The sequence below is a fragment of the Malassezia pachydermatis genome (assembly GCF_001278385.1).
Source record: "Malassezia pachydermatis strain CBS 1879 chromosome Unknown scaffold7, whole genome shotgun sequence".
Taxonomy (NCBI): Eukaryota; Fungi; Basidiomycota; class Malasseziomycetes; order Malasseziales; family Malasseziaceae; genus Malassezia; species Malassezia pachydermatis.
The window spans coordinates 462,923-488,997 of NW_017253144.1; the positions used below are offsets into that span (position 1 = coordinate 462,923).

General features: G+C 57.0%; 10 protein-coding genes across 10 annotated transcripts; 5 read left to right on the forward strand and 5 right to left on the reverse strand.

Annotated features, from left to right (window-relative positions):
- Positions 1-287: 287 nt before the first annotated feature.
- Positions 288-2,000, reverse strand: Malapachy_1690 (rna-directed rna polymerase 2; the record flags this gene model as incomplete). The annotated part of the gene is made up of 1 exon (XM_018136191.1): positions 288-2,000. One exon carries the CDS (start codon positions 1,998-2,000, stop codon positions 288-290), a length of 1,713 nt encoding a protein of 570 aa, XP_017990724.1.
- A 349-nt stretch (positions 2,001-2,349) lies between these two features.
- On the forward strand, positions 2,350-3,870 carry Malapachy_1676 (hypothetical protein; the record flags this gene model as incomplete). The annotated part of the gene is made up of 2 exons (XM_018136178.1): positions 2,350-3,705; positions 3,733-3,870. The coding sequence occupies 2 exons, from the start codon at positions 2,350-2,352 to the stop codon at positions 3,868-3,870; spliced, it is 1,494 nt and encodes a 497-aa protein (XP_017990878.1).
- Positions 3,871-3,975: 105 nt separating this feature from the next.
- On the forward strand, positions 3,976-8,509 carry Malapachy_1629 (transcription elongation factor spt6; the record flags this gene model as incomplete). The annotated part of the gene is made up of 2 exons (XM_018136133.1): positions 3,976-4,680; positions 4,709-8,509. 2 exons carry the CDS (start codon positions 3,976-3,978, stop codon positions 8,507-8,509), a joined length of 4,506 nt encoding a protein of 1,501 aa, XP_017990785.1.
- A 65-nt stretch (positions 8,510-8,574) lies between these two features.
- On the reverse strand, positions 8,575-11,129 carry Malapachy_1688 (histone tail methylase; the record flags this gene model as incomplete). Its single annotated transcript, XM_018136189.1, has 4 exons — positions 8,575-10,771; positions 10,799-10,861; positions 10,895-11,044; positions 11,080-11,129. 4 exons carry the CDS (start codon positions 11,127-11,129, stop codon positions 8,575-8,577), a joined length of 2,460 nt encoding a protein of 819 aa, XP_017990885.1.
- A 320-nt stretch (positions 11,130-11,449) lies between these two features.
- On the reverse strand, positions 11,450-12,721 carry Malapachy_1641 (rpt3-26s proteasome regulatory subunit; the record flags this gene model as incomplete). The annotated part of the gene is made up of 2 exons (XM_018136144.1): positions 11,450-12,532; positions 12,569-12,721. The coding sequence occupies 2 exons, from the start codon at positions 12,719-12,721 to the stop codon at positions 11,450-11,452; spliced, it is 1,236 nt and encodes a 411-aa protein (XP_017990904.1).
- A 523-nt stretch (positions 12,722-13,244) lies between these two features.
- On the forward strand, positions 13,245-14,195 carry Malapachy_1626 (pyrroline-5-carboxylate reductase; the record flags this gene model as incomplete). The annotated part of the gene is made up of 2 exons (XM_018136130.1): positions 13,245-13,968; positions 13,999-14,195. The coding sequence occupies 2 exons, from the start codon at positions 13,245-13,247 to the stop codon at positions 14,193-14,195; spliced, it is 921 nt and encodes a 306-aa protein (XP_017990700.1).
- Positions 14,196-14,314: 119 nt separating this feature from the next.
- Positions 14,315-16,048, reverse strand: Malapachy_1689 (hypothetical protein; the record flags this gene model as incomplete). The annotated part of the gene is made up of 1 exon (XM_018136190.1): positions 14,315-16,048. The coding sequence occupies one exon, from the start codon at positions 16,046-16,048 to the stop codon at positions 14,315-14,317; it is 1,734 nt and encodes a 577-aa protein (XP_017990759.1).
- A 273-nt stretch (positions 16,049-16,321) lies between these two features.
- Malapachy_1668 (hypothetical protein) lies at positions 16,322-20,767 on the forward strand (the record flags this gene model as incomplete). Its single annotated transcript, XM_018136170.1, has 1 exon — positions 16,322-20,767. The coding sequence occupies one exon, from the start codon at positions 16,322-16,324 to the stop codon at positions 20,765-20,767; it is 4,446 nt and encodes a 1,481-aa protein (XP_017990860.1).
- A 283-nt stretch (positions 20,768-21,050) lies between these two features.
- Malapachy_1673 (cytochrome p450) lies at positions 21,051-23,233 on the forward strand (the record flags this gene model as incomplete). The annotated part of the gene is made up of 5 exons (XM_018136175.1): positions 21,051-21,236; positions 21,265-22,543; positions 22,572-22,701; positions 22,787-22,991; positions 23,021-23,233. The coding sequence occupies 5 exons, from the start codon at positions 21,051-21,053 to the stop codon at positions 23,231-23,233; spliced, it is 2,013 nt and encodes a 670-aa protein (XP_017990701.1).
- Positions 23,234-23,331: 98 nt separating this feature from the next.
- Positions 23,332-25,704, reverse strand: Malapachy_1646 (wd40 repeat-like protein; the record flags this gene model as incomplete). The annotated part of the gene is made up of 2 exons (XM_018136149.1): positions 23,332-25,302; positions 25,540-25,704. 2 exons carry the CDS (start codon positions 25,702-25,704, stop codon positions 23,332-23,334), a joined length of 2,136 nt encoding a protein of 711 aa, XP_017990902.1.
- Positions 25,705-26,075: the final 371 nt, after the last annotated feature.

Here is a 26,075-nt window from a genome sequence, read left to right on the forward strand (position 1 = left end):
TCGCGTGTCCACGCAAGCCACGAGTGGAGGTACGCGTTCCACAGTAAGGCCTCCGGACCAGTGGAGGTGCGCAGCTCAGGCCACGCAGCCCTGCCTGCCCTGGGTAGAATGTCGGGCAACACGCAAAGGAATACGGCTCGTGCCCAGGGCACTTGCCTTGCATTGAGAAGGGGAGGAACTCCATCAACATAGTAAGAACTATAGCGATGATAAACAGTATCAACTAGGTAAACTAAGTGTAAGTGTCATGAAGACATGGAGAGAGACGCGCGGGGTATGATGCGAATCTACAACGGGGTCATAGGGCGGAGAGGGCCCATGGAGGACATGGGGGCTAGCGGCTGCGAAGCTGCCCAGCTAACCATGCTGCTCGTACTGTCCATGTTCCAGCCCATAGAGCGAAGAGCAGGACGAACAGGTGCGTAGTCAGTCGTAGAAGGCACAGCAGCCTTTTCCGTGGCCACAGGGATCGAGGCAGCCACAGACTCGTTTTCCTTCGAATGGGAGGCATTCGCAATGACGCGCGCAGCACCAGCACGGCACATGGCTTCATCATCCAAGTTGGTTTGGTGGAGGGGGCTTTCCACCGCATGACGCGCCAAGATCTCCGGCGACTTGAACTGGCGCTGGCACAGCAGACAAATGCGGCGTGGCACATCAGCAAAGTTTAAGAGACGAAGAATGGCATGAGGTGAGTTTTGCATCGGGCCCATCGCCTCTGCCGCGGCAGCGGCAGCGGCCGTGGCAGGCGGCGCCGGAGCTGTCGGCATCGGTGCCGACTTCGTTACGGTGCTCTGGATAAAGTACGTGGTGCCATTCGACATCACCGGGGCCATCGTAGTGGCAGGGGCGACAGCAGGGAGAGGTAGCGAGACTGTGCTCGATGTCGGCGTGTCGACCGACGTCACTGACGAGCGACGCGACGTCTCCGTGGACATGTCGTCCTTTGTCCACACATCAAAGCCAAGGGACTCATCCTCGTAGCGCCACGTCTTTTCCTTTTGGTCGACAAACACCCATGGGGCGCTAGTAGGGTCATAGGGATCGGCCTCCTCCAGCACCACAGGGTCAGCAAACGACGTTTTCACAGGCTCGACGTTCGGCTGGCCTAGAATACCCAGCGGCAACGTCGCACGATTGCGGAGGATGGCCAACGCAGCCTTCGCAGCATCCACATTGCGGTAAACAGCCAAGACTTTGCCAGTCGAGGCACGCGATTCACGGTCGCGAAGAAGAAGAACTTGCTCAAGACTCTGTGTCACGTCCATCAGTGCCTGGCCCATCTCCTTGGTCGTCACATCTTTGCGAACCAGCGTAAGAAGGAGCATGTCAGTCGGGCCGGCGGAAGCATCACGAATGCCAGCATTCTCATTATCGGTATCAATCACTTCATCTGCTTCCGGTTCTTCCGATCCCGACTTGGAGCGGCGAGCACGCGCACGCTTCAGCTGTTCCTTGGAGTTCGGTGCATTGTGCTGCTCGTAGTACGAGATACCGCCCTGGGGCCTCTCGCTGTTACTAAAGTCAATCTTGATACGCTTCCGGCGCATGTTGGGGTTCGGCGCAGGGCCCAGCCACTGCTCCGAGTTGTGAATGAAAGGCGCATGTGTCAGCACGAAACGCTTCGCATCTTCCAGCGTGTCGAACTTAACGAAACCAAAGCCCTTGGACGCACCAGTGTTCCGGTCGCGAATCACAGTCACGTCTTGAGGAGGGGGAGCGAGACGTGCCTGTACCATGTCGGCAAGCGCTGTCACAAGCTGGCGCAGCTTATCGCCATCCACGTCAGGGTCCAGCCCAAGGAGGATCACATCGCGCGAGGGTTGCGTCGAGTTCTTGCGCTCGCGTTCGCGCTCGCTCCAGCGAGCACCATCACGAGGCATGCGAGTGTCATTGGGGGTAGAAGAAGAGCGAGAAGGGATGGGAGATGGCGATCGCGAGCGATCAACGCTGGCATGAGCCACTTCCGGTGCGCGTAGCTCCATGTTGCTGCTGTCCATAGCTAAAAGAAACTTGAAGGGGCCTAGAAAAGAGAGGTGACGAGGGGACAGAGGGCGATGCTGGGGGGTTGATGGCACTGCAGGTAAGGGCTGGTGATCCGCTCATGATGGCTGGTCTTTGTACTCCAGCATAGTTAGAAGTTGGTCCATAGACCATCTATGCGGATGTCTCCACGTCGCAGCTTGGTTGCATGAATGACTAAGCGATTTTGACATCTCAAGCGCTGGGTGGCCATAGACATTGAGCACCTCCACACTTTGGTCCTCTGCGCACAGGCGACGCCGCAAACCCACCTTCGGCCGCTGAGCATTGGACAGAGGACAGATTGTGGGGAGTACGGGGGGAACCATGGAGGACGCCAGCCCACCTGTGCCCAAGCCACGCATTGTACGCGTGCCAGTGCCCACACAGACAAATACAGATGCTCGTCGCCAGGGACTCCGGACGTTGAACTTGCCTACAGTGGGCGTAACGCAGGCCGCCGCGGAGGCGGCCGCTGCTGCATCCCAATTTAGCTCCCCACCGAACGCGCGATCGGATCGTAGTGTGTCGGGGACACAAGTGCCATCTGATATCGAGCCGATGGATTCAGAACGTACACGCTATTTCCGCCGGCTTTCTGCCCTGCCCCCTGCGCCGCCGCATATCCCATCGATGCCCAAATCCGTATTGAAGTTTGTGGACGCGATTCGTGGCGTATTGTTTGCCCTGTCCCAAATCTACACGGCAGTAAATCAGCACACTTCTGTTTCCAATGACGAACGATTGGTGGCGCACTTACAGCGTGTCCTAAGCATGGCAGCCAAGTCAATGAGCGCCTTGATTGCGGCCCTAGACCGGCTTGATGCATCGGCTCAAACAGGCGTACCTGATACTTCGATTATACGCAACGTCATGGAAGCCTGCAATGAAAGTGTTCGCATGTTTCGTCGCGCTGTGATGATGCTGTATACCAAGATGCCACAGCTTGAACAAAGCGTGGATCCTCGATTTACGCGAACACTCTTGCTTTTGCTCTATGGAAGTATAGCTGAGCTCCGCAACTGTGCCGAAATGATGGCACCAGCCATGCAGGATGTGACAGAATTCGTGTCACAAGAGACCAGCCAACCTGTTCCGCCCCAGACGCCGCTTCTTCGTTCGGTTCGCAAACCAAGTCAGGCAGATACGTCTTTCGGAACGCCCATTGACATGCATGACGCTAGCGATATGGACGTTGTACCGTCTGCGTCCAGTACACCCATTAGTAAACTGTATGGACGAAGACCTTCGATACCAGCACTTCGCTCACCAGCGCTCTCACCACGCGACACGTCGAAACCTTCGACCTTTCGCACACCTGCGTCCCCACGGCCTGGCACGACGTTATCCCGCATGCGATCTGGCCAAAGTCTTAAATCAGAGGCATCAAACGATGGAATGTCTTCCTTAATTATGCAAGTGGCAAGCAATGCTACCACTACGTGGTCTGAACTGCGAGCCTATGTCCAGGAAGGTCTGCGACGCATCGATGAGGGAGAGACGCCTCAGTCGCCAGGCGATACGCGGTACAAGCGACTCCGTGACGTGGAGGAGGCGTGCAAACATACGTTGGATCTAACTAAGCAACTACAAACCTCTTGCGAGCGAGTCGGTGAGTTTCCCTTGCATGCGAGCAGCCGCGATACGCATCAGTTATGGGAAGACGCCAACCAGTTTGTGCGAGTACGTATTTATGCGCTCACCATCCAGTCCATTATCCATATATCTACCTTGGTACGAGCTGTGGCCGTGTCCTATCCGTTTCCACGCGAGCTGATGCGGGGCGTCAGCGATGTGAACCAAGGATGCTCAGCCCTCGCGGTACAACTCCATACGCTCTCCACATAGCCATAGCAGCGCATCCTTCCCTCCCCCGGTCGATCACGTGACGATACACCGTCGCGTTTCGTGGCAGCGTCGTCGTCGTAGACGGTTGGTTTCCTAGTCGTCGCCATGGACGCGGCCCGCCTTCGTACGGCGGCTGACGAGCCCGTCGCAGCACGAAGTAGTGACGACGAGGGTGAGGACCTGATGAAAGAGTCAGGCAATGTCCTCGGTCTCGATAGTAGCGACGAAGAAGACGATGACGATGATGAAGAAGAGCAACGCCGTGTTGCGGAAGGTTTCATTGATGACGATGTTGATGAAGAGGATGGTGAAGAGGAGCGGTCACATAAGCGTAAGCGGCGTTACCGCCACCGTGATATGGAAGAAGAGCTAGATGAAGATGACCTGGCTCTGCTTTCGGAAAATACACGTCCAGAGGCTGCGCGCAATAAGCGCGCACGACCAGGCTCCGATGGCCATCGCGAAGAGGATCTGGCGCATATCTTCGATGACGAGGAGGATGCGAACGCCATGCCCTTGGATCCATACGATGACGAGCTGGACGATTTCATTGAGGACGATGAAGAAGATGAAGAGCTGGCCGGCCTTAACGAAGAGGAACGGGAAGCCAAACGTCGTGAGCGTCTTGAGGAGCGGCGACGTGCGCGTGCATCTGGAGCGCGCGTTGACCCTCGTAAGGTCGGTATGGACCTGGAGGCCTGGGACGAAGTGCATGACATCTTTGGCAACGGCGAGGATTATGCCTGGGCCCTCGAAGAAGATGAAGAAGAGGGCGAGGAAAGCCAGAAGGCGCGTATGGAATATAAAGATGTACGTGTATGAAGTATACTTACGCTAGATTTTCGAGCCTGCCCAAATTCAAGAGCGCATGCTCACCGATGAAGACGATCGGATCAAGCAGATTGATATCCCTGAACGAATCCAGCTTGCAATCCCCGGTGAGGATGGCTTGAAGCTCTTGGAACGGAAGCTCACTGAGGCAGAGTTGGATGATGCGACGCAGTGGGCGTCCACACGTATCTCTCCTCGCTGCACGGCGGAATTCCTGGACGATGGAGCTACGCATGCGCGACTACGTGGTGAATGGCATATGTGTGTTCGTCAAATGCTCTCCTATATGCTTAACGACTTGCTGGAAGTCTCGTTCCTAACGCAGCATCGGCTTGATGAGCTTGAGCGGACGCAACTGGAAGGGACACAGAAATCGACTGCGACGCTGCTTGTGCGTCAGGAACTGCTTACTCTGAGTACGCTGGGCATCAAGTACAAACTTTTGCTGGCACGCAAGGATGCGCTGCGCCAGACATTTGAGGAGCTCGCTGCGACGTACCCTCCCTCGACACCTGAGATGGATGAAGCGCGTGCGATTGTGGAAGAGCTGATTGCACAGGCGGGTTCATTGGAAGAAGTTAGTGACATCTCTGAATGGCTTGCAATGCGCTTTGGCGAGCGTTTCCGTGAAGCAACGGCGTTGGCCAAGTCGCAAGACATTTCGACACTTAAGCGTCCGACTGTGGTGAGTGAGTACGAGCAGCGTAAGCACACGCCGCTCGCACAGTTGGTGCAACGGATGGGTCTGTCCTCCTCGCAACTGGCGGCCAATGTAGCTGGTGATCTGCGTCACCATGTGCCAGAGGATGAGGCTTTGGCTCCTAGTGCTGTGGCAGAAGAGTATGTCGGCACTGCGCCTGGTGCCGTTGATGCCAAGGCCGTTTTGGCGCTGGCACGTACCATGTTAGCGCATGAAATCGGCAAGGAGCCTGCACTACGTCGGGAGGTCCGTACAATGTTCCGCACGTCGGCACTGCTGGACGTGGAGCCGACAGAGCGCGGTATGACTCGCATTGATGAGACGCATCCATACTACAGCTTCAAGTTTCTGCGTGGCAAGCCCGTCGCTGCGCTACTTCAAAATGCCTCGCAGCTTCTGCAGATCGTCAATGCGGACGAAGAGCGTCTTGTGCACGTGACGCTGCGTCTACCGACGGAGATGGCCAACGTGCTGGAACGTCGGTTGCAGGACCAGTTTGTGAGCGATGGCGTAAGCGCTTTGTCGCAAGCATGGAACGACGAGCGTCACGCTGTGATTGAAGAGGCCTGTGCGTCGTTCCTGCTTCCCCTAGGTCGTGCGTGGACGCGTGAATGGTTGGTCGAAGAGTGTCGTGAATCGCTCTTGCGGCACTGTGAGCAGCGCCTGACGCAGCGTGTGGAAGGTGGGCCTGTGCAATCGGCTGGTATGATAAGTCGGCAGGGCGATCCCGCTGTGGAAATTGCATCGCACGTACCGCGTGTGCTGGCTGTGTCGCACGGTACTGGTGATCCTCGACGCAGTGAGATCTGTGCGATCTTTTTGGACGAGTTTGGCCGCTTGCTGGACCGTGCTACGTACGATACATTGCGGGCACCGCGTGCGGTGAATGACGAAGAGACGCCTGAAGCCAACCCGCAAACCCAGTTCCTCGCACTGCTGCGTCGTCGTCGTCCCGATGTCGTGGTCGTGAATGGATTCAGTCCGCGTTCGCAGGATTTGAAGAACCAAATCCAAGAGTTGGTTACACGTGCGCTCGAGGAGCGGATCCAGGAAGAGCAGCTGGAGGGAGCCGCCATTGAGCATGCGCGTATCGACGTGGTGAGTGTGTATGATGATGTCGCGCGTTTGTACCAGCACAGTGCGCGTGCAGCCACCGAGTTCCCGGAGCTGAGTGTATTGGCGCGCTACTGTGTGGGATTGGCGCGGTATGCGCAATCGCCCGTGAATGAGTTTGCCGCGCTGGGCGCGGATGTCACGGCGGTGCAGTTTGATCCCGCTCAGCGTTTGCTTCCGACCGATCGTTTGCGGTCGCACTTGGAGCGTGCGATTGTGATGCTTGTGAACGATATCGGAGTGGATCTGCATGCGGCACTCACCGACTCGTACACCCAGTGCCTGCTGCCGTTCGTCGCGGGTCTGGGGCCACGTAAAGCGCATGCGTTGGTGCACGCGATCCAGACGCGTCTGGATGGAGTCGTGATCAACCGAGAGGTGCTGGTACGCCGTGGGATTCTGCCGTTTGTGGTGTGGAACAATGCCATTTCGTTCTTGCGCATTGATCAAGATGCGGCGACAGACATGCTGCTGGAGGAAGAGGCGCAACCGGATGTGCTTGACACGACGCGGATTCATCCAGAAGACTACGACTTCCCTCGCCAAATGGCCCGTGATGCGCTGAACAAGCACGAAGAGGACCTGGAAGGCGAGCATCCCAGTGTGGCTTGTGCGGAGATTATGCAGGATGCCCACCCTGCCGAGAAGTTGGCGGCGCTGGATTTGGACCACTATGCGGCGATGTTGTGGGAGAAGCGTGGTTTGCGCAAGCGACTTACGTTGTTCTCGTGCAAGCAGGAACTGATCCGGCCCTATGACGACTGGCGTCTGTCGCAGACGCTGCCCAATACGGAAGAGCTGTTTACGATGTTCACAGGCGAGACGCGTCGTACGCTCTCAGAAGGCTACGTGGTCCCTGCGACGGTGACGCGCGTGGAAGAGGGCCGCGACATGGAAGGGTTCCTCCGTGTGCGCCTGGAGTCCGGCTTGGAAGGCACCATTGCCGGCCGTGATATTATGCCCGGCTACAATGCGCGAGACGTGCGTCTTCGTCGCCTATTCCGCTCTGGCCAGACGCTCAATGCCGTGGTCGTGCAGCTGGACCTGCATCGTATGCGGGCAGAGCTTAGTCTCCGGTCCGAGGCGTTTGAGCATGTGAACCCTGCGCAAACGCACACACCTGTGGACCCTGTATACTTTGACCACGATCGCGCCCAGCTCGCGAGCGAAGCAGCGGAAGAACGCGCTCGCCGTCGTCATCAGAGCCGCATTGGCCGTCGTGTGATTGACCACCCGAACTTCCACAACTTCAATGCCGTGCAGGCGCAGCACTTCCTCGCGACGCAGCCACGTGGCGCTGTGGTCGTGCGGCCCAGTTCGCGGGGGATGGACCATTTGGCGGTGACGTGGAAAGTGGACGAGGGTGTGTACCAGCACATTGACGTGCTGGAGCTCGACAAGGAGAACGACCATGCGCTTGGTCGTATTTTGCGTGTGGCTGATATGGGCTCGTACGCGGATTTGGACGATCTCATTGTAAACCATGTGCGACCGATGGCGGCTATGGTCGAGATGATGATGAACCATGAAAAGTACAAGGGGGCCGACGAAGAGGCGCTGCATACGTACCTGACCAATGCCTCGCTGGCCAACCCGAATCGTTCAGTGTATGCATTTGGCCTGAACAAGGATCATCCTGGCTACTTCAACTTGGCGTTCAAGGCGAATAGCCAGGCTCCTATTCAGACGTGGCCTGTCAAGGTCTTGCCAGGTGCCTTCAAGTTGGGACAGGCGACACAGCTGGCCGATGTCGCAGCCCTCAGCAATGCGTTCAAGACACAGTACATGGCACAGATGAACGCGTCGCGAGGTGGTGGCGCTGGTGGACGTACGCCCGCGCTGCATGCCGGTGGCGGCGTAACACCAGGCTACTATGGCGGTGGAACGACCCCTGGTGGTGCGTACTATGGCGGACGGACGCCAGGATCGTACGCGGCCATGCCGCCAGGGCCGCCGCCCAGCATGCCGCCGCCGCCGTCGCGCGGAGGTTGGTAGGCACCAGGAATGCATATAGCATAGTATACAATGGATTCTATAAGACATACAGGGCAAGTCCCGCGCTACGGAAGGGGCGCTGTGGATGTGTGCGAAGCCGATGATGGCTGCGGGGGTGGTGATGTCGTCGACGACGACGACGATGAGGAGGAGGATGCCGACGACGACGACAAGGGACGTGGCACACCAGGTATGGGCGGCGCCGGCGAGAGAGATTCCGTCTTGACCATGGAAGGCCATACCACGCGCATTGGCATCGTCTGGGTGGGTGGACGGCTCATACTGGTCTTGCCATTGCCCCAGCGCAAGTTGCGACGGAGCGGCTGGCGCGGAGGCACACCCGGAGGTAGCGACGTGGCCGTCGGCCGGGGTGGCAGGGCCGGCAACGGCGGTTGCGGCGCCCCTGACGGCATCTCGGAAGGCCCAGGCGACAGACTCGAGGCTGACCGCTCCACTTTGACCAAGGGCGAAGCAACTGGCTTGGCCGGGGCTGCGGGCGACGAAGAACGAAGTGGCAATGGCACGTCCGAAACGCTTCGTGAGCTGGGCGGCTCCGGTTTGACGACCGTCACAGGCGCCGGCGAGGCCGTTCGTGAGACGCGCGCCGAGGTGCGTGGAGATTGTGTCGTACTCGCCAACGCCTGGGCCTTTTTAGCTTGCTGCCGTGTTCGGCCTTCCACACCGCCAGACCAAAACAGGGCCAGATTCGAAATGGAGGTCCGTGCGGGCCCTTTTGTCGCAATCACGGGCGCCGTTGTCGGTGGCGAAGGCGGCGAAGGAGGGGGGGGTGGCGAGAGCGAGGAGCGTGGCGATGGTGTGGGTACCTCGGTCTTGGGCAACGGCGCAGATACCGATCGTTCAGATGGCTCGGAAACGATCCGCCGTGGTGCTTTGGCAGGACGTCCTTGGGGTCGTGACGAGGAAGGCACACGCTTAGTTACGTGAGCAGACGCGATACGCTCGCTAGCAAGCGGCATGCCCATCGTCGTGGGCCGCCGCACACGTCGCTCGCCTTCCGGTGCGCCCCAGTACGAAGCCAATACATCGGTACTTGCCCCATGCCCCAGGATCCGTGGGCCGAGATGAATGGCGTCCAAGGCATCGTCGCTATCGTCACTGTGCAGCTCAAACCGACGCAGTGAGCGTGGTCGAGCGTGTGGGTCTTTGGGCGGTGGCTCTGTGTCGCTCACGGGCGACGCCTCACGACATTCACGTACCGGACTAAGCTTGACGGGGGACGAAATATCCTGCGACACCGTCGGCTCCGGTGTTTGCACCGTTTTCGCCCGCGGCCGCTTGGTCGTAGTCGAGCCGTTCTCCATGGCAGCGCGACGTTTCAGTGGTCGTGCGATGGTGGTTTGCTCAGCAGGATTCTCTTTAGGGTAACGTCCAGGCCAATCGCACTTGAAGAGTTTGTAGTGGCGCTCACACCGAGCACACTCATCAGGGGTCCACCATTTCTCAGGCGCGCGGAAGAGGGCATGACATGTGAGGCACTCACATTCAGGACCTTGGGCATCAGGATTCAGCTGGTAGGCAATCATGTCATCGGGCGACGTGACGATCTGCGCGGCTTGAGACGCGGCAGCTTCCCGCGCCGAGCGCGAACGAAGCGTACGCCCATCCTCCAGCGTGCTTTCTGTACTGGCTGGCGTAGACACACTCTCGTCGGCCACATGCGATGCAAAGAACCCACGTTGGTACTTTTCACAGGTCGCACACATGCATTCCTTGTTGCCCAGCTCAAAATAGTTGTCGCCATAGTAGGTCGTGATCTCTTCGTTGCGCTTAATAGGACGAATGCACCGGATCGTCAGCTGGTTCCCTGACCGACGGAACTCGGCATTGGGCTGGCAGTCATGGTTAATAAAACGAGCGGGACCCAGCAATAGCTGGCTGCACTTGCGACTCGATGAGCGAATGATAGAAAAATCACGTTGCGGTCGGACGTGGCCGTCACGTACGTCAGCAGCTCGCGCCTGCGCGGCCTCTTCACGCAAGGCCTCATCCTCTGCACGCGTCAAGTCTTTCAAGGCAGCAGTGCAGAACGTAATGGTATCGTCCGGTTGGAACGATCGAAGTGCAAGTACACACAGATCTGTTCGGCCGGGGGAAAGGTGGGCATGGTATCGTGCTGTCTCTGCTTGTGCAGCATCTTCAATGTGCGCGAGACGGCGTAACCTAGCTACGCGGTACCTATACGTCACCGCATACTCAAACCCGGCCGTGGGGAGGTACGCTTGCATATAGCGCTGAACATGACTGCCACGTAAGCGTGCTCATACGTACGAATCAAATACTTGGCGCTGCGCAGGTGTTTTCCTGGCTACATGCTTGCGCACCACAGGCAACCTGCAAGGTAAGAAGGGCACGAGCAGCACGTACTCATTAAACACAGATACCGCTTTGGTAATGTCGCGCTCCCAAATCACATGACGCCGGATGATCTGGGCAATGGTATCACGATCAAAGCGCACCGGACGGAAATGCGGGTTCATTTTATGCGTTACAATGCTAGGCTCGAACTCCAACGAGCTGCAGCAATCGTCAGCAAGGCAAGAGGGACATACTCTAGCAGCATGCACGACAAAAAGTCGTCGTCGCCTGGAAGCTCGTCCATGGCGGCGACAACTCTAGTGCAAGGAAAACGTGCGAAAGAGAAACGCTCTCAACGTAAGGCACAATAGGCACGTAGCCACAAACGAGATGGGCCGATCGTGGCCGCGATCTTTATATACGATGTGCACGGTCGCAAGAGTCAAACCGGGCGGCGCGTCCTCCGAGGAACCCGCTTTGTCAGCATGCAGTTGGCCCGGTGGCTAGGGAAAAAAGCAGGCAGCTGCACGCTGGTGCGCAACGCGTCTCTCGCAGCCAGAGGGGGCACGCGTGCAGAGGCGCGCATGGTCGTGGCCAGCAGCATGATACAAAAGCTATCAAAGTTTACTGATAGAAGTCCATACGGTTATCATCGCCCTTCTTCGAGAGCTGCTTGAATGCTTCATCGAAGTCCGCAGGCAGCACAACATAGCGGTTCTTCCGTACAGCTTGCAGACCCGCAGCCTGGCACACGGACGCAATCTCAGCACAAGACAGCTTGTCAGGGCGGCTCACGTAGTCCTCCAAGTCCACATCAGGACTCAAACTCATGCGACCACAGATGGTCTGGAAGATCAGGCGCTTCTCACGGCGGTTGGGCAGCGGGAATTCAATCTTACGATCCAAACGACCAGGACGCAACAACGCAGGATCCAGGGTGTCAGCACGGTTGGTCGCCATGATCACCTTCACATTGCTGCCCTGGTCGAAACCATCCATTTGCGTAAGAAGTTCCAGTAGAATACGCTGGACTTCGCGGTCGGCACCTGTCTGTGCATCGAAACGCTTGGTGGCAATCGCATCAATCTCATCAATGAAGATGATCGAAGGTGCATTCTCACGCGCCATGCGGAAGACATCACGCACCATACGCGGACCCTCACCCAGGTACTTCTGCACAAACTCCGAACCCACCACGCGAATGAATGACGCAGTAGTGGCATTGGCCACAGCTTTCACCAGCATAGTCTTACCCGTACCTGGCGGGCCGTATAGCAGCACGCCACGAGGCGGGTCAATACCGATTTGACGATACAGATCAAATTGGACCAGGGGAAGCTCTACCGCCTCACGAATTTCCTGCTTTTGCACGTCCAGACCACCAATATCTTGGTAGGTCTCTGTGGGACGCTCATTTTGGCCCATCATCACAATGCTTGAGTCAGATTCGGGCGGTAGCACCTCGACCAGAGAGTTCGAGTGGCGGTGCAAAGCAACACTACTGCCTGGTCGCAGCAACTCACGGTCAATCGTCGATAAAATGCGGACAACATAATTCGAGCCCGTCGTCGAGCCAACAATGCCTGTCATATGGTCAATGGGTTCGAGGAACTGTCCGATCACCAACGGAACAGACTGGATCCTTTTCACTTCCTCTTGCGCACGAACAAGCTCACGCTTCAAGTTGCGGTGTTCGTCTTTCTGGTCCTGTTAGCGAGAAATCCCAAGCGAAAGAATACATACCACATACTCCTCCATGGTATTCAAGAACTCAAGCTGTTGCTGCAGCTTTTTGTAGTAATGGTACATATCCTGAGGGGTCTTTGTACGTGTAGAAGAGCGTGAACTCGAGCCAGAGGCCCGGGTCTCCGTAAGGAGGATGCCAATTTCCTCCATCGCGCTGGTGGACAACGTACCAAGCCTCGACGGTGGCCGCGTCAACACACAATGGAGGTGGATATCTTAGGATGATCGGTGCTTACGCAACCCGTGCAGAAGCGAAGGCAGCGAGGCCCCGCTTCTTCCCTCACTACGTAGGTACAATACTAGGCAATACATGGCCGCGTTGCAGAAAAGCAAGAAGGATATGAATGAGTAATACCTTGCGTCTATACTTTACCCTATCGTCTTATGGCGATGTGGGCTACGGAAAGGCGCTAGAAAAATGACCTTGCCTGCGAAACGACCTGCTCGACATGACAAGAAGTAGTGCGTGGACCTTGCATTGTGTATATATTGGCAAAAAGGTACATTGATGTCAAATAGAACGATAGTCCTACTAGCACGGAAAGAAAAAGCAGGCAAGGGATCGATGGATGGAGCATCACTGGGCACCCTGCTGATTGATGACAAAGACCGCAGCTGATATGCGTTATCGGCTGCGAGTGTCACTGTGCCGTTCTCTCTCCGGATCGACATTATGGCATCATCACAGACAACTTTGGCCGTGCTGGCCTGCGGTACAATGGGCAGCGCTATTCTATCGGGTGTGATGGATACAATCAAGGCTCGTGTACAGAATGAGACGCCTGTCGAGCGGTCTGTATCATCTCTGGCTAGTGAAACCAACACAGATGCACCATTGCCCACCAGGTACATCACAACAGTGGGTCGCTCTGCTACCGCCAAGCGTCTTGAGCGACTGTTCGCCCATGCCGGATATGAGAATGTCGAAATCCTAGTGCAGAACAATGTTGAAGCAGCGAAACAGGGCGATATTGTTCTTCTATGCTGCAAGCCCCAGCGAGTAACAGAATTTCTCAGTGAAGAAGGCATGCGTGAAGCACTGGAAGGGAAGATCCTTGTCAGCATTGTCGCTGGTATTACCAGTGCTAGATTGGCTACCATGGTGGGACCTACCACGAAGGTGGTTCGAGCCATGCCCAACACGCCCAGCAAGATCCGTGAAGGTATGACGGTGATCTCGAACGAGCCTCACCTTAGTCAAATGGATCGCGATGTGCTGGCCTCTATCTTTTCGGCTGTGGGAACCTGTCGTTTCCTTGATGAAAAGTACTTTGACGCAGCTACGGCTTTGGCTGGCTCTGGCCCAGCCTTTGTGGCTTTGTTCTTGGAGGCTATGGCTGATGGCGGTGTCATGATGGGCCTTCCGCGCCCGGAAGCGTTGGAGTTGGCGGCGCAAAGTATGTATGATTTTATACTAACATGGAAAGCTATGCAGGGAGCGGCTCGTATGGTGTTGCAAACAGGTATGCACCCAGCTGCTATCAAGGATAGTGTTACGACACCAGGTGGATGCACCATTGCTGGTCTGCTCCAAATGGAAGATGGCAACCTCCGATCCACGGTGGCGCGTACCATTCAGACAGCGGCTGAACATGCCGCTGGACTGGGCAAGATCTCTCAATAGGTATGAAATACAAAAGGTACAATACAGGAATGAGACAAGGCCTATAAAAGAAGGGAGACGAACGCATGGCTGGTGCTGATGTGATGAAAACCGTGGCTGAGATGCTTTCATCGTCAGGATTATGCAGAAGAAAACGACGAAAGACTACCTTCCAAAGGCTTGTCAAACATCGAAGTGTCTGTCAGCATATTGGTCTCGATCCATCGCCTGTCCATAAAGATAGTATACACATGCGAGGGAGACCCAAACAAGGACCAATGATAGACCCACATACCGAGCCACATCCCAGTAAGAACAAGGAGGATGTGAACGCCAAGAATGCGAAGCCAAGTATAATTAGTAGGACCTGGGGCATTGGGTGCGACTTTGACATCCTTGAGCGTGGACGAGAGCAGCGTCTGCCAATCGGCAGTAACTGGCATTTTAACAGCAGGGGGAGGACACGTAGTCGAAGCGACAGTCGCCGAGAAGGGAGGCGGCACAGCCTCGTTGTCAGTCGTGGTTGGCAGCAACTCAGACGTTGTTGTGTCTGTATGCAGCACGTGGCCATCCTCCAAATCTGTACATATGCCCTCACTCGAGGAAGGGTCACCCAGCTCGGTTTTCTCTCCGGCCTCCTTCGTTGGAGATTCGCTGTTCGCAGTGAGAAGAAGAGACTTAGCCACAGCTGGCTCTGGCTTAGGCGTCTCCTCGGAGTGTGTCAGTGTCGATGACCGTGTCGGCGTGGCAGGCTCTGGCTGTGTCTGAGGCGATGCGCTGCGAGACGTGGAAGGCGATCCTGCTTGTGACGACGTGCTGACCGATGCTTGGGCTTCTGTAGAAGCTTCGTCCACGTCGTCCTCGACGTCAGCCTTATCAAGAAGATCGACCCAGTCATCCCAGGGGGCTAAATCAAACGACAAAGCTGGGATGCCATGTTGCTCCGTCATCTGCTTGAGCTCATTTAGCTCTTGTTCGAGACGTACGTGCATTAAACGTGATGCCTCAATTTCGGATTGCCAGCGTTCAGCATCAGTCTGAACCTGCTCCAGTGCAGTGATGGTGGACTCAAGTTGACTGATGGTGTCTGTGTGTGCTTGGCACGTGGACTGCATGGATTGGAGTTGGACAACATACGCCTCGCACTGGGCACGGATCGCTTCCAGCTCCTTCTCTTGTTGTGCTTCACTAGCCTCCAGCTCAGCATGCGAGGCTATACGCTGCTGCAAACGTACATCTAATTGCTTCGCAGCCATTTTATGGGCCTCGCATTCTGCTTGAGTCTGCTTCAGCTGCTGTTCCAAACCCAGCACTTGGCTCTCAAGCAAGTGCTCATGCTCCTTCATGCTCTTCAGCTCTTTGGTAAGGGACGATACTTGGCGTCGTAGCGATGTATTGTCCGTTTCTATTTTGCCCTTTTGTGCAAGCAAGGATTGGTGATCGTCTTGCAAGTGTTCCAATTCGTCTGACACACGAGCGAGTTTGCGAATGACAGCGGAACGAGCCGCAGCTGTATTGATATCCGAGTCAGACTTGATCGAGGATAGGGATGCAGCCAAACGCCTGCGCCGTGGCGAGGGCGAGGCAGACTGCACGTCGCTGCGTGCTACTTGAGCAAGTGTGTCAGTTTTGGCTGGGCTGCCTGGTGCAATAGAGTCCCATGTGGTATCGAAGGAGGTCTCTGTTTTATCAAATAGAGAGGAGGCAGTTGTGTCCACAGAATCATCCATGTCCTGATCAAGAGAACTGACCATATGCAAAAACTCATCGACCCCAATTTCCAGTTGAGCGTTGTCTTGAGCAAACGCGGTGATTTGTTGGGCTACGCCAGGCGCTACTAGCAGTTTACCACAGGAAGACGCGTACGCCTCCATCATAGCAGGTAGATCTTCTGCACGAAGTGCATCCCCACCTCTCTCTGCGAACAGAGAGCGGACGGTGTCCTCGTCGCACTCCCGCATGCGCGGAGGGTTGAGCACTCGTTAGCTGGGCGAGCGGTGGAGGCGACAGCCGATAGACTTTGTTGCAAAAACCGACCGACGGCGCGGCCGCGGGTGAGGACCCCTGCATGATGTGGAGGTGATGATGAGGAGGGCTTGGGCCATCTCTCCTTCACCGTTCTACGTTGGCACGAAAGGTGTGTCGGGATGCCCCAACGGCTTGTATCTGATCTTCAGGTACTTGTGGCCGAAACAAGACGGAAGTACCCCGAGGTACGGCAGGCTGCCGAAAATGTACTGCAACGCCTTCAGGGTGACGCAGAAAGCACGCTTGCTACACTTCGATCATGCCGTGATCTATCGCAGCATACGCTGCTGCAGACGATCATCCTAAGTTGTGAGACACGCACACCGAAAGTGATCCAAATATCGTTATCACTCCTTCAACGGAGTATCACGCTACATGCGTTGCCCGACGAGGCTATCTCTATGGTGATTGACGTGCTGCACAAACTGCTGTCTGCCCCTGGCAGGACAGACGTCGATGTCCAGCTCAAGATTTTGCAGACTGTTTCTGGTCTCTTGTCTATGTACCCTAGTGTGACGAATACGCAACTCTCGCGTGCGCTCATGCTCTGTTTCACGTTGTATGAGCATTCACGTGTCGCCGTCGTAAGTTCGACGGCCGCAGCGACGTTGCGCCAGAATATCATGATGGTGTTTGAAAAAGTCCATGAAGAAGACAACTTGTTTGATTCGATCAAAAACGAGGATGCTGCGGCTACAGCACCTTTGCCTGTAGCCACAGCACAGCTCCCAGATGGACCCGTGACGCTCTTCCCCTGCTCGTCGGACGCGTACCATCTGCTGAATGACTTGTGTACACTGGCGGATGGCGAACCTGCTACATTTCTTCCATTGCAGGCGCTTTCAAAGCCTTTCGTGTTGGAGCTGCTGGAGAGTGTGCTTATCAACCACCCACGGCTCTTTTCGCAAGGGCGCCATCCGGAGCTGGTGTACATTCTGCGCAGCGCTGCCTGTCCCTTTCTGCTGAAAGCACTCAGTGAACCGCACTCTTTCTCAATCTATGTCCGCATTGTGCGTCTGGTACGCTTGCTGCTCCGTGAATTTAGTGAAGAGGTGGTGCTTGAAATTGAGATTCTGTTGCAGGCGCTGCTACGTACGACCGATGAAAAGCATGCGCTCTGGCAGCGTGTGCTGGCATGGGAGACCATTCGTGCACTTTGTGCTGATGCATCGTTTTTGCAGCGGTTATGGGACTGGTACGATGGCCGTGGTACGCCACAGCCACCTGCCGTGCTGGCCGGTATGATTGCTACGCTACAACAGGCGTCGCGGCGTGCGAAACATGGCCTCTTACTGGACCAGCATATGGTGGCCGCGTTGGAGCAGCGCCCATCGCAGCCGACCACCCCCAGCCGACGTACCAGTCAAACTCTTTACAATGCGGCGATGGCCGGTGTGAAGAGCGCCGCAGAAGGCTTTCTCAGTGGCCGGCAAGATACTCTGCAGCCGTCCAGCCAGCCTGCGGTCGCCTTGCTCGACCAGCTGGACAAGATGGAAGCGCCCATGGTGGGTACGGCGATATTACCGGCCACCTATGTCCCGCTACTCCTCCTCCAGTCACTCATGTACCTGGCCCATGGCCTCGCTGCCATGCCACCATCGTACCAGCAGGCCATGCTTGCGGTGTGTTCCCATCCGCTGAACGAGAGTTTGTGTGTATTTCTGACAGTGCAAGGCGCAGATGAGTACTTTGAGCAGGCGCTACAGGCGCTGGCCACCCTTGCGCAAGTCACAGGCAAGTGCCCAAGCCTCGAGAAGGAGCGCGATCGTCTGCTATCGTCGCTGTGTGATGTGGCCGTGCCTAGCTCCGCGTACAGTACACGGCAAGTGCATTCACGCAACAAGGCGGCGCAGGCGGCATTGGCGTATGTATGTTGTACTCTCGGCCCGCATCTAGGCACGCGCTGGCGCGTGCTAATGCAGTGCCTAGCCCAGGCGCTCGCGTGCTTGGGCCAGGAAGAGACAGCGAAGTTGCCTGCCGAACTGGATGCGCTGGCAGGCATTACAGAAGGTCCACGACGGTGGCTCTCCCCGGAGATGCAAGACAAACTTCCACGACTTCTACGGGGCGTATTTGAGCAGGCAGCGACGTGGGACGACGTGACGATGGATCAGTTTGCGCAAACGCTGATAGAGTTGACGCAGGACCAAATGCGCGATGCGCCGGACTCCAGTCCCTTGCCTGACGTCCTTGTGAGTCTCCTCGAGCGATTTGCACGCTGTGGGGCCACACGCATGGTGGCGCGCATGCCGCAAGGCGCATGGCCCACGCTGCAGGGGCTGCGTGCACACATTGCCTCGGCAAGCATCGCAGCGAGGCGTCGACTGAGCGCCGCGCACGTCTATACTGCGACGATGTATGTCTTCTTCCGTGCGTTACCCACGAAGGATGGGAGTCAGCAACGGTGGCTTATCCAGGAACTCACGGCCCTCGCGATTCTCGAGCATGGCGTACAGGCTAGCGATGTATCGATTCGCCGCGTAGCGCTGGAGACGCTGCATACACTGTTGGCATCCCATGGGCACAGTGTGCATGATGGATGGGATCTGCTGCTAAAGGCCTGTGACGCGGCTGCGCAGGATGCACAGGCCATACGCGAGGCCGGTACGGCGCCTGTGCCGATGCTGCGTACAGCGTTTGCATGCTTGCAATTGATTTGCGCGTCGCATATTCAAGGCCTCAAAGACGCGGATGTGGAGCGGTGCATGCAAGCGCTGCCGAGCTTCAGTCGGCAGCAGGAAGATGTCGCGATGGCGCTCTCAGCGAACGCTGCGCTGTGGGACTTGACAGAGGAAGTGGAGCGGCGGCAAAAGACACATGCAGTGCATTTGTGGCTCACGCTCTTGCATCGCTGGCGCGATGTGGCACAGGTGCCGCAGGCCGATGTCGCGAATGGGGCGCTAGCGCACCTGTTTCAAGTGCTGGTCCAGTACGGCAGCTCCTTACGTGCCGAAGACTGGGAACGTGTGATGAAGGAAGTGTTACTACCACTCCTCGAAACGCCGCCACTTCCACCCCTCGCTTTCGAAGGTGCCGCGCAGATTTTCTGCATGGTCTCCGTACTGCATTCGATGCCGTCCTGGGCGTCCATTTGGTCGCGATGGCTTCGTGTTGTCGAGCAGACGTATGCACATGGCGATGCCCGCGTCGGCCATGCAGCGATTGATGCACTGCGGCAGATGGTTCAGCACGATTCACATCCTGCCGTGACGCAGTGGCCTGCGACGTGGGCAAGTGTACAGGCGCTGTGTACGATGCGACCGCAAGCGTCGCTGGACGACCTGCATGCCTTGGTCGAGCTACTCCAGGCCCTGTACCAGCAGCGCACGACTGCGTGGCAAGAGCAGGAGCAAGGCCACATGCTGGAGGCGCTGCGTACGTGCCTTATACAGGGCCTGGCACGGGTGGAGCCGTCCACGTTGGGCGCCTTGCAGCGCCTGGCCATGATGATCAAATCGACCATGGATGAAGTACGCACCGCAGCACCGAGCGCGGCCTTGGCTCAACGGACTTTGGTATGCATGCAAGCCTGCATGGAGGCAGCATGGGACCGATCAAGACAAGCGTCTTCGTCCACGCCACCACGCATCCAGACAGCGTGCATGGACTTGGCGCGCACATGGCTGCAGTACTGGCTGGCGACGTACCAGCCCACGTCGGACGAGGCCACATTGTACGTGGACGCCGTACCGGCGATGCTGGTATGGCTCTTGGCGCCCCTGCATGCGTTCCCTGGTGTGCCTCCCGCCCATATTTGGTACACGGCCATGGACGTGCTCACGTGTATCCATACGCACGGCCCTCGTGCCGTATCACGTGTCCCGAATGCCACGCCCTTTTGGGAGGCGCTCTTCGCCACGACGTCGCAGAGTGTACGTGCACGGGCCCAGCATGTGCTTCGTGCAGACGAGTGCGAGGCGGTGCAGAAGTTGCTTTGCGCGCTTGAACGGGAGACCATGCCGCGCGCAGGTGCGCAAGCCGACGCCCACGAGCCGCTTACGACGTTTGTACCAACGCTGGTCCTGGCCACACACTTGTATCAGACGCGACGTACGCCGCATCGGCCGACCTACACCCCACCATGGGAAGAAGTGGCGTACCTTGTGTGGGATATGCTATGCCGACTGTGTGACGCTGCGACCACGCCGGATGAGCGGCATATCGCGTCGCTCGTCCTGCCCATTGTCCTGACCCGCTGTGCGGACCTGCTCACGACCTACGTTGCAGATCTGCAAGTACGTGGCGCGATGCCAATGCCACGCATCTACATTGAAGAAATCAACTATATCCTTGCCTTTGTTGAACGACTGCAGGTGCCGAGTGACGTATCTCTCCCTGGCGCCCCCACCGCCACGTCGCCTGCGCAGCACTTGTTCCTACTGGGGCCGGCTCTGGACGCTATGGCTACGATGCCGATGAACGTGTGTGCGGCCCCACAGACGGCCTTTGTGGGCTCGTCACTGCGTTCGCAGCACGATACAGCCGACCCGGTGCAGCGCACCTCGCCGCAAGCGCTCGCCCAGAAAGCGCTGGTGCGTCGTACGGCCGCGCTGATGCCCACGTGATCGCTCGCACAGACCGACTCGGTGTGGAGGAGATGCACGTCAGGAACAAAGAACAGAACAAACGAAGCCAGGGCGTACGCAGGTCAACAAAGAGACGGCCGTCCTATATAGAGGCATGGACCTGATACCTAGTAAGATACAGTAGCATGGATACGGCCCTCGTATCCCTTCCCCCTACAGGCATCCGCAGAATCCGCCAGCGGCCCTCTCCTCCATGCTGCTACCTACCTTGCTTTGGGCGTGTGGGGGCCTTGTCGGCAGTGTGGTTTTACTGCTTAGCTACATGGTAGGCGTCCTACTGCGTACCCAGCTGCGGTGGTGGACATGGCTACGTAACGTGCCGGGGCCTCCACGCACGTCCTGGTGCCTGGGCAATTTACCGGCCTTCCTTCGGCACAATGCCATGCCCGTTTGCCGTGCATGGGCCACCAAGTACGGCGGCGCAGTCCGGTATTGGGCCATGTTTGGCGTACGTATTCGGTGATGACTGACAGAAGGAGCCACGCCTGATGCTGACAGATCCGTTGGCATTGGATCACGTCCTGCGGAAACAGGCGTACGCATATCCCAAGCTGCGGCTCGCCCAGCGCCTTATTGGCGGCGTGATGGGCGAAGGCTTGCTCGTGGCAGAGCAGGCTGTCCACAAACGCCAACGGCGGGCGTTGCAGCCTGGGCTGAATGCACGTGCTGTGCGCCGTCTACACCCCATGTTCACGCACCATGCCGAAGCGCTGGCGCAACACATACATACCATCGCACAGTCCCATGGCACATTGGTAGACATATACGCGCTCCTTAGCGCCGCTACGCTGGACGCCCTCGGCGAAGGCGCATTGGGTGTGCATTTCCGCGCCCTCCAACATGTTCAAACAGACCCACATGGCAACGCGTCGTCGGCCCATCCTCTCACGGCAGCGCTCGACCGGACCTTGCGTATGGCCTCACGGCCTGGGCGATGGACCATGGTACTAGACACGGCCACCTTGTACTTCCCATGGATGGAGAAAATCCCCATCGGGCTGGCCTCACGACGCTTCCGACGTGAGGCACAAGTGCTGTTTGACATCGCCGGGGACATCGTGCAGCAGGCGAAAACTCGGATCCAAGACGAAGACGCCAACGAAACGCATCCTGATATCCTTGCTACGCTATTGCGCGCCAACCAAAATGCTCATAAAGCACCTGCCTCCAAAGATGCAGGGCCACGCAGTGTCTTGGACCATGCCACACTCACAGATGCAGAGCTGCAAGCGCAAGTCTCGACATTGATCTTTGCAGGCCACGAAACCACAGCGACACAGCTCGCATGGATGCTTCTGTTCCTCGCGAAAGACCCTCCACGACAACAGGCCCTGTACGATGCCATTGAAGCCAAGCGTCTCGCTATGGGTTTGCAGGCGCAAGCACAAAGCGGTGCGCCTGCAGACGCCGACACGCGCATGCTGACCGTCGATGAGATTGAGTCCATTCCGTACGTCGACTGGTGTATCCATGAGTGCTTGCGTTTGCAAAGTGCGATTCATACCACTTCACGAACACCCTTGCACGACGACTGGATTCCTCTGGCCAATGGCCAGTACGTCAAGGTGCATCGCGGTATGATCATCCTGATCCCCCTCACGTCGATCTGTACCATGGACCATATGTGGGGCGACGATCCTCTGTCGTTCCGGCCTGAGCGATGGAGGGAGCCGATGCCAGGCCAGCGCTTGTTCCCTGGCCATCATGGCCTCGCCTTCCTTCTCGGCCCACGTGCTTGTATCGGCAGCGCATTCGGTACGTGGTGATCAGACTTACATAATAGCTGTGGCAGAGATGAAGGCGTTCCTCGTAAGCCTAGTCTCCCACTTCATCTTTGAATGGGACGGCCGCCCTATTGAGCCCAAGCTGTGGGTCGTCGCACGGCCCCACGACCCCGTGCGGGGCCAAGACGCGTGCGTTCTGCGCGTGCGTCCACGCCACGGTGCTCGAGTGGAGGAAGACAGAGGAGGCGTTTGATTACGTAGACTCGTAGACCAGAACGACGATGATGCTGCTTCGCATGCTGCCGGCCGCGCGTGCTGCGCGCCGTACGTTTTCCACGTACCGTCCGCTCCTGGAGCAGGGCAAGAAGGTGCCCGCAGTAGGCCCGAACCCACTTGATGCCCCGACGCTGGAGATTGTCAAGGCACAGTGGAAGAAGGCCCGTCTGGCGAAGGATTCAGACAAGGCCACGTTGCTAGGTGTACGTAGCCAGCACACGACTCACGCCAGGGTATTCTCACGGACTTGCAGTACGCGGAAAAGACCAAGATGCAGCCGAATCAGAAGCCGCCGTCCATTATCAAGATGATTCAAAAGGGAATTAAAAAGCGCACCGACGCCGCCAAAGTCTACCGCAACGCCAAGCCAGCGCCGCGCATGGACTTGGCAGAGAAGGAAGAGCGGGAGATTGCTATCTTGCAAGAGTTGCTGCCGAAGCCATAGAGAATCATAATACATGCATAGTTTTCTATCATACACAGCGACATCTACCAAGCCTTACACGCACATCGTACATACAAATGATCACAAACGACCCCTCCTCACGCCGGCGCATCGCGGGGGGGACAGAAACTCCATACACGCACATCGCCATCATCACTGCCACTAATAATCTTGTCGTCGCCCAAGGCACACGTCGTTACAGCACGACGATGGCCGACCAACGTCGTTTGACATTGGCCAGTATCGCGGTCCCAAATCTTGATGGTGCGATCATGCGAGGCCGACACGATGCGCAGCGTATCCACATCCACACACCACACACCTTCCACATGGCCAAAGAGCGTATAGAAGCAGCGGCCAGTCCGAATATCCCAGAGCTTCAGCGTGTTGTCAAGCGAGCCAGAGACCAGCACAGGTCGCTTGGTCTTGCAACTCGGCACAGCTTCCTTGTCGTCTTCGGACCCGTCAAAGATGCCATCTTCCACGTCAGCCAACGTCGAGTAGCGAGAAAGAGCAGGCACAAGTCCCGCCGCGCTCAGGCGCTCATGCACACGCACCAAGGTCGATGGGATACGACGCGCATGCGACGAGGTGGCACGCCGTGTGCTTGGCCCTGCTGACTGGAAAAAGTGCTCAGGCAGATTCGATACGTCGGCTGCCTGGCTGGTGAACGAGGTGGAGAGCGGCGTTGCTTGCCCTTTGGGCGTGCCGCCCTCATCACTAGAGTCGGAGTCGTACTCGGTCGTGCCCAGCACACGCGTCGAGCCACGAGCAAGTTTGCGAATCGTCGAGACATCCATGGTCACGACTTTGATAGACTGCACTTGGCCGACATGGCCACGGAAGACCATGATGGATTCACGATGTTGCAGATCCCATAGCCGGACAGTGAAGTCATCGGATGCGGAAAATAGGAACATATCCAGCGACTTGGTCAGCTGATTATGACCCGACCACAGCTGCAATGCATTGACCCAGTCACGGTGTCCGTCCAGCGGGAAACATTCACCCGTATGGAAGTTCCAAACACGAATATTGCTGTCCGCACTGCCACTCACGAGAATATTGTCATCAAAGCACAAACTCACAATACCCTCCGTGTGGCCCTCTAGCGTACGCAACAGCTCCCCTGTGCGCCAATTCCAGATCTTCAACGTACGGTCCATGGAGCCCGTAATAAGCTTCACGTCGTCGAACTGGAGGCAGCGCACGCCACGTGCATGGCCCGTAAGCACGCGAAGCGTTTCGCCCGTGGCCAAGTTCCATACACGAATGGTCCGATCATAGCCACCCGTCACCAAGACGGGATAAGGCAGCTGACTCAACTTCTCACGGAAGGCAAGGCACATGATACCTTCCGTGTGTCCACGCAACACCTGAACGCGATAACGACCATAGCGCCAGTTTCGCTCGATAGCAAGACGCTCGCAGTACACGGCCTTCCATGGGCGAGTAATGGGCGATGATGTACGCACACGTTTCTTCTCGTGATCATCCTCGCAGGGCGAGCAGGAGCGAGACGACTCACGGGTGACCGAGTTTTTGCGCTTCTCAATCGCTGCTGCATTTGCTGCAGCAGTAATAGTACGCCGTAAATTGCCGTCTGATACTGCAGAGGCCGCTTTGCGGTACTCGTCGTCCTTCGTGCTTGTCGAGCTGGAAAGAATCATGGTGGGGTCGCCCGTGCGCCCTCGGTTGTCCGGCAAGCGAGGCAAGCCCCAACCACACTTCTCACACTTGCGTTCAATGTGCTGCTCACACATGTTGCGCCATAGCAAATCGTTATCCGCGAGCGAACGCCAGAGCCGACTCACCTGGGCAGCGCGGCCTAGGCTGATGGCATCCAAGTAGCCAAGAATACGCAAAGACACTTCGCGGGGGAAAAGAGAGAAAGGGTCCATACGCACAGCCATCGCGACCTCAGAAGCAAGAAGAGAAAGCTGGCTAGAACAGCACATTGTCAGAAGACCACGCAAAATGAGGGCGCGACGCGAGTGGGGCGATGAGGAAAAAAGCGACCATACAGTGTTCACAGCCTCTTTCTCGTCGAGAGACAATCCATCGATAGACTGCATGTTAGTATGTTCATGTCCCAACGCCTCTATAGCCAAAGTCCAGCTTCGAAATAGACCAGGGCTTCAAACTACGTGGATATGCTCTGGCAGGCTAGCACATCGAACGACGGCATGCCGTCGTTCGCTGCTCATACATGTTCTGCGTGAGAAATTGAGCAGCCATGAGAGCAGGACCTGCAGCCTGATCCATCACGAGGGACACGAATACAAGAGGCGCGAGGGTGTACATACCTTTTGCAAGCGTGCATTCGCGCCTTCATCCGCCATGCGTTGGTGTCGCACACATAGATTCTCTGAGCGAGAAATCAGAGACGTAATAGTCGAAGGCTTGCTGTTGTCCTTCGATGGGTCGCCACATGTATCGTTCTCCGGAGGACGCGTAAGCGTATCTGTCATGGAATACCCATACATGCGCAATGGCTTCTTCGCCGCATCTACATGCATCCCAGTGATCGATGGATGGCCATCGGAGCCTCCATCCACAGATTTCAAAGGGCTGGATTGTGGCGTTGTCGAAGAAGATGCATCAGCATTGAATATGGGGCGATGAGCGACAGTTGGACGCGATTTCGTCTCTACCATTACAAAGTGAACCACTCCGACGAAAGATAAGCACTACTGTAAAAAGCAGTACGATCTGAGTCCACGAGAGCGTCCACAAACTCCTTACGTTTGCGATCTAGAGACCAACGGTAGAGGACAATGTAGCCCCGATAGGCCGTGGTAGGTCAAGAGTGGACACTGTGGCACCGTGGCCGCCGCGCACT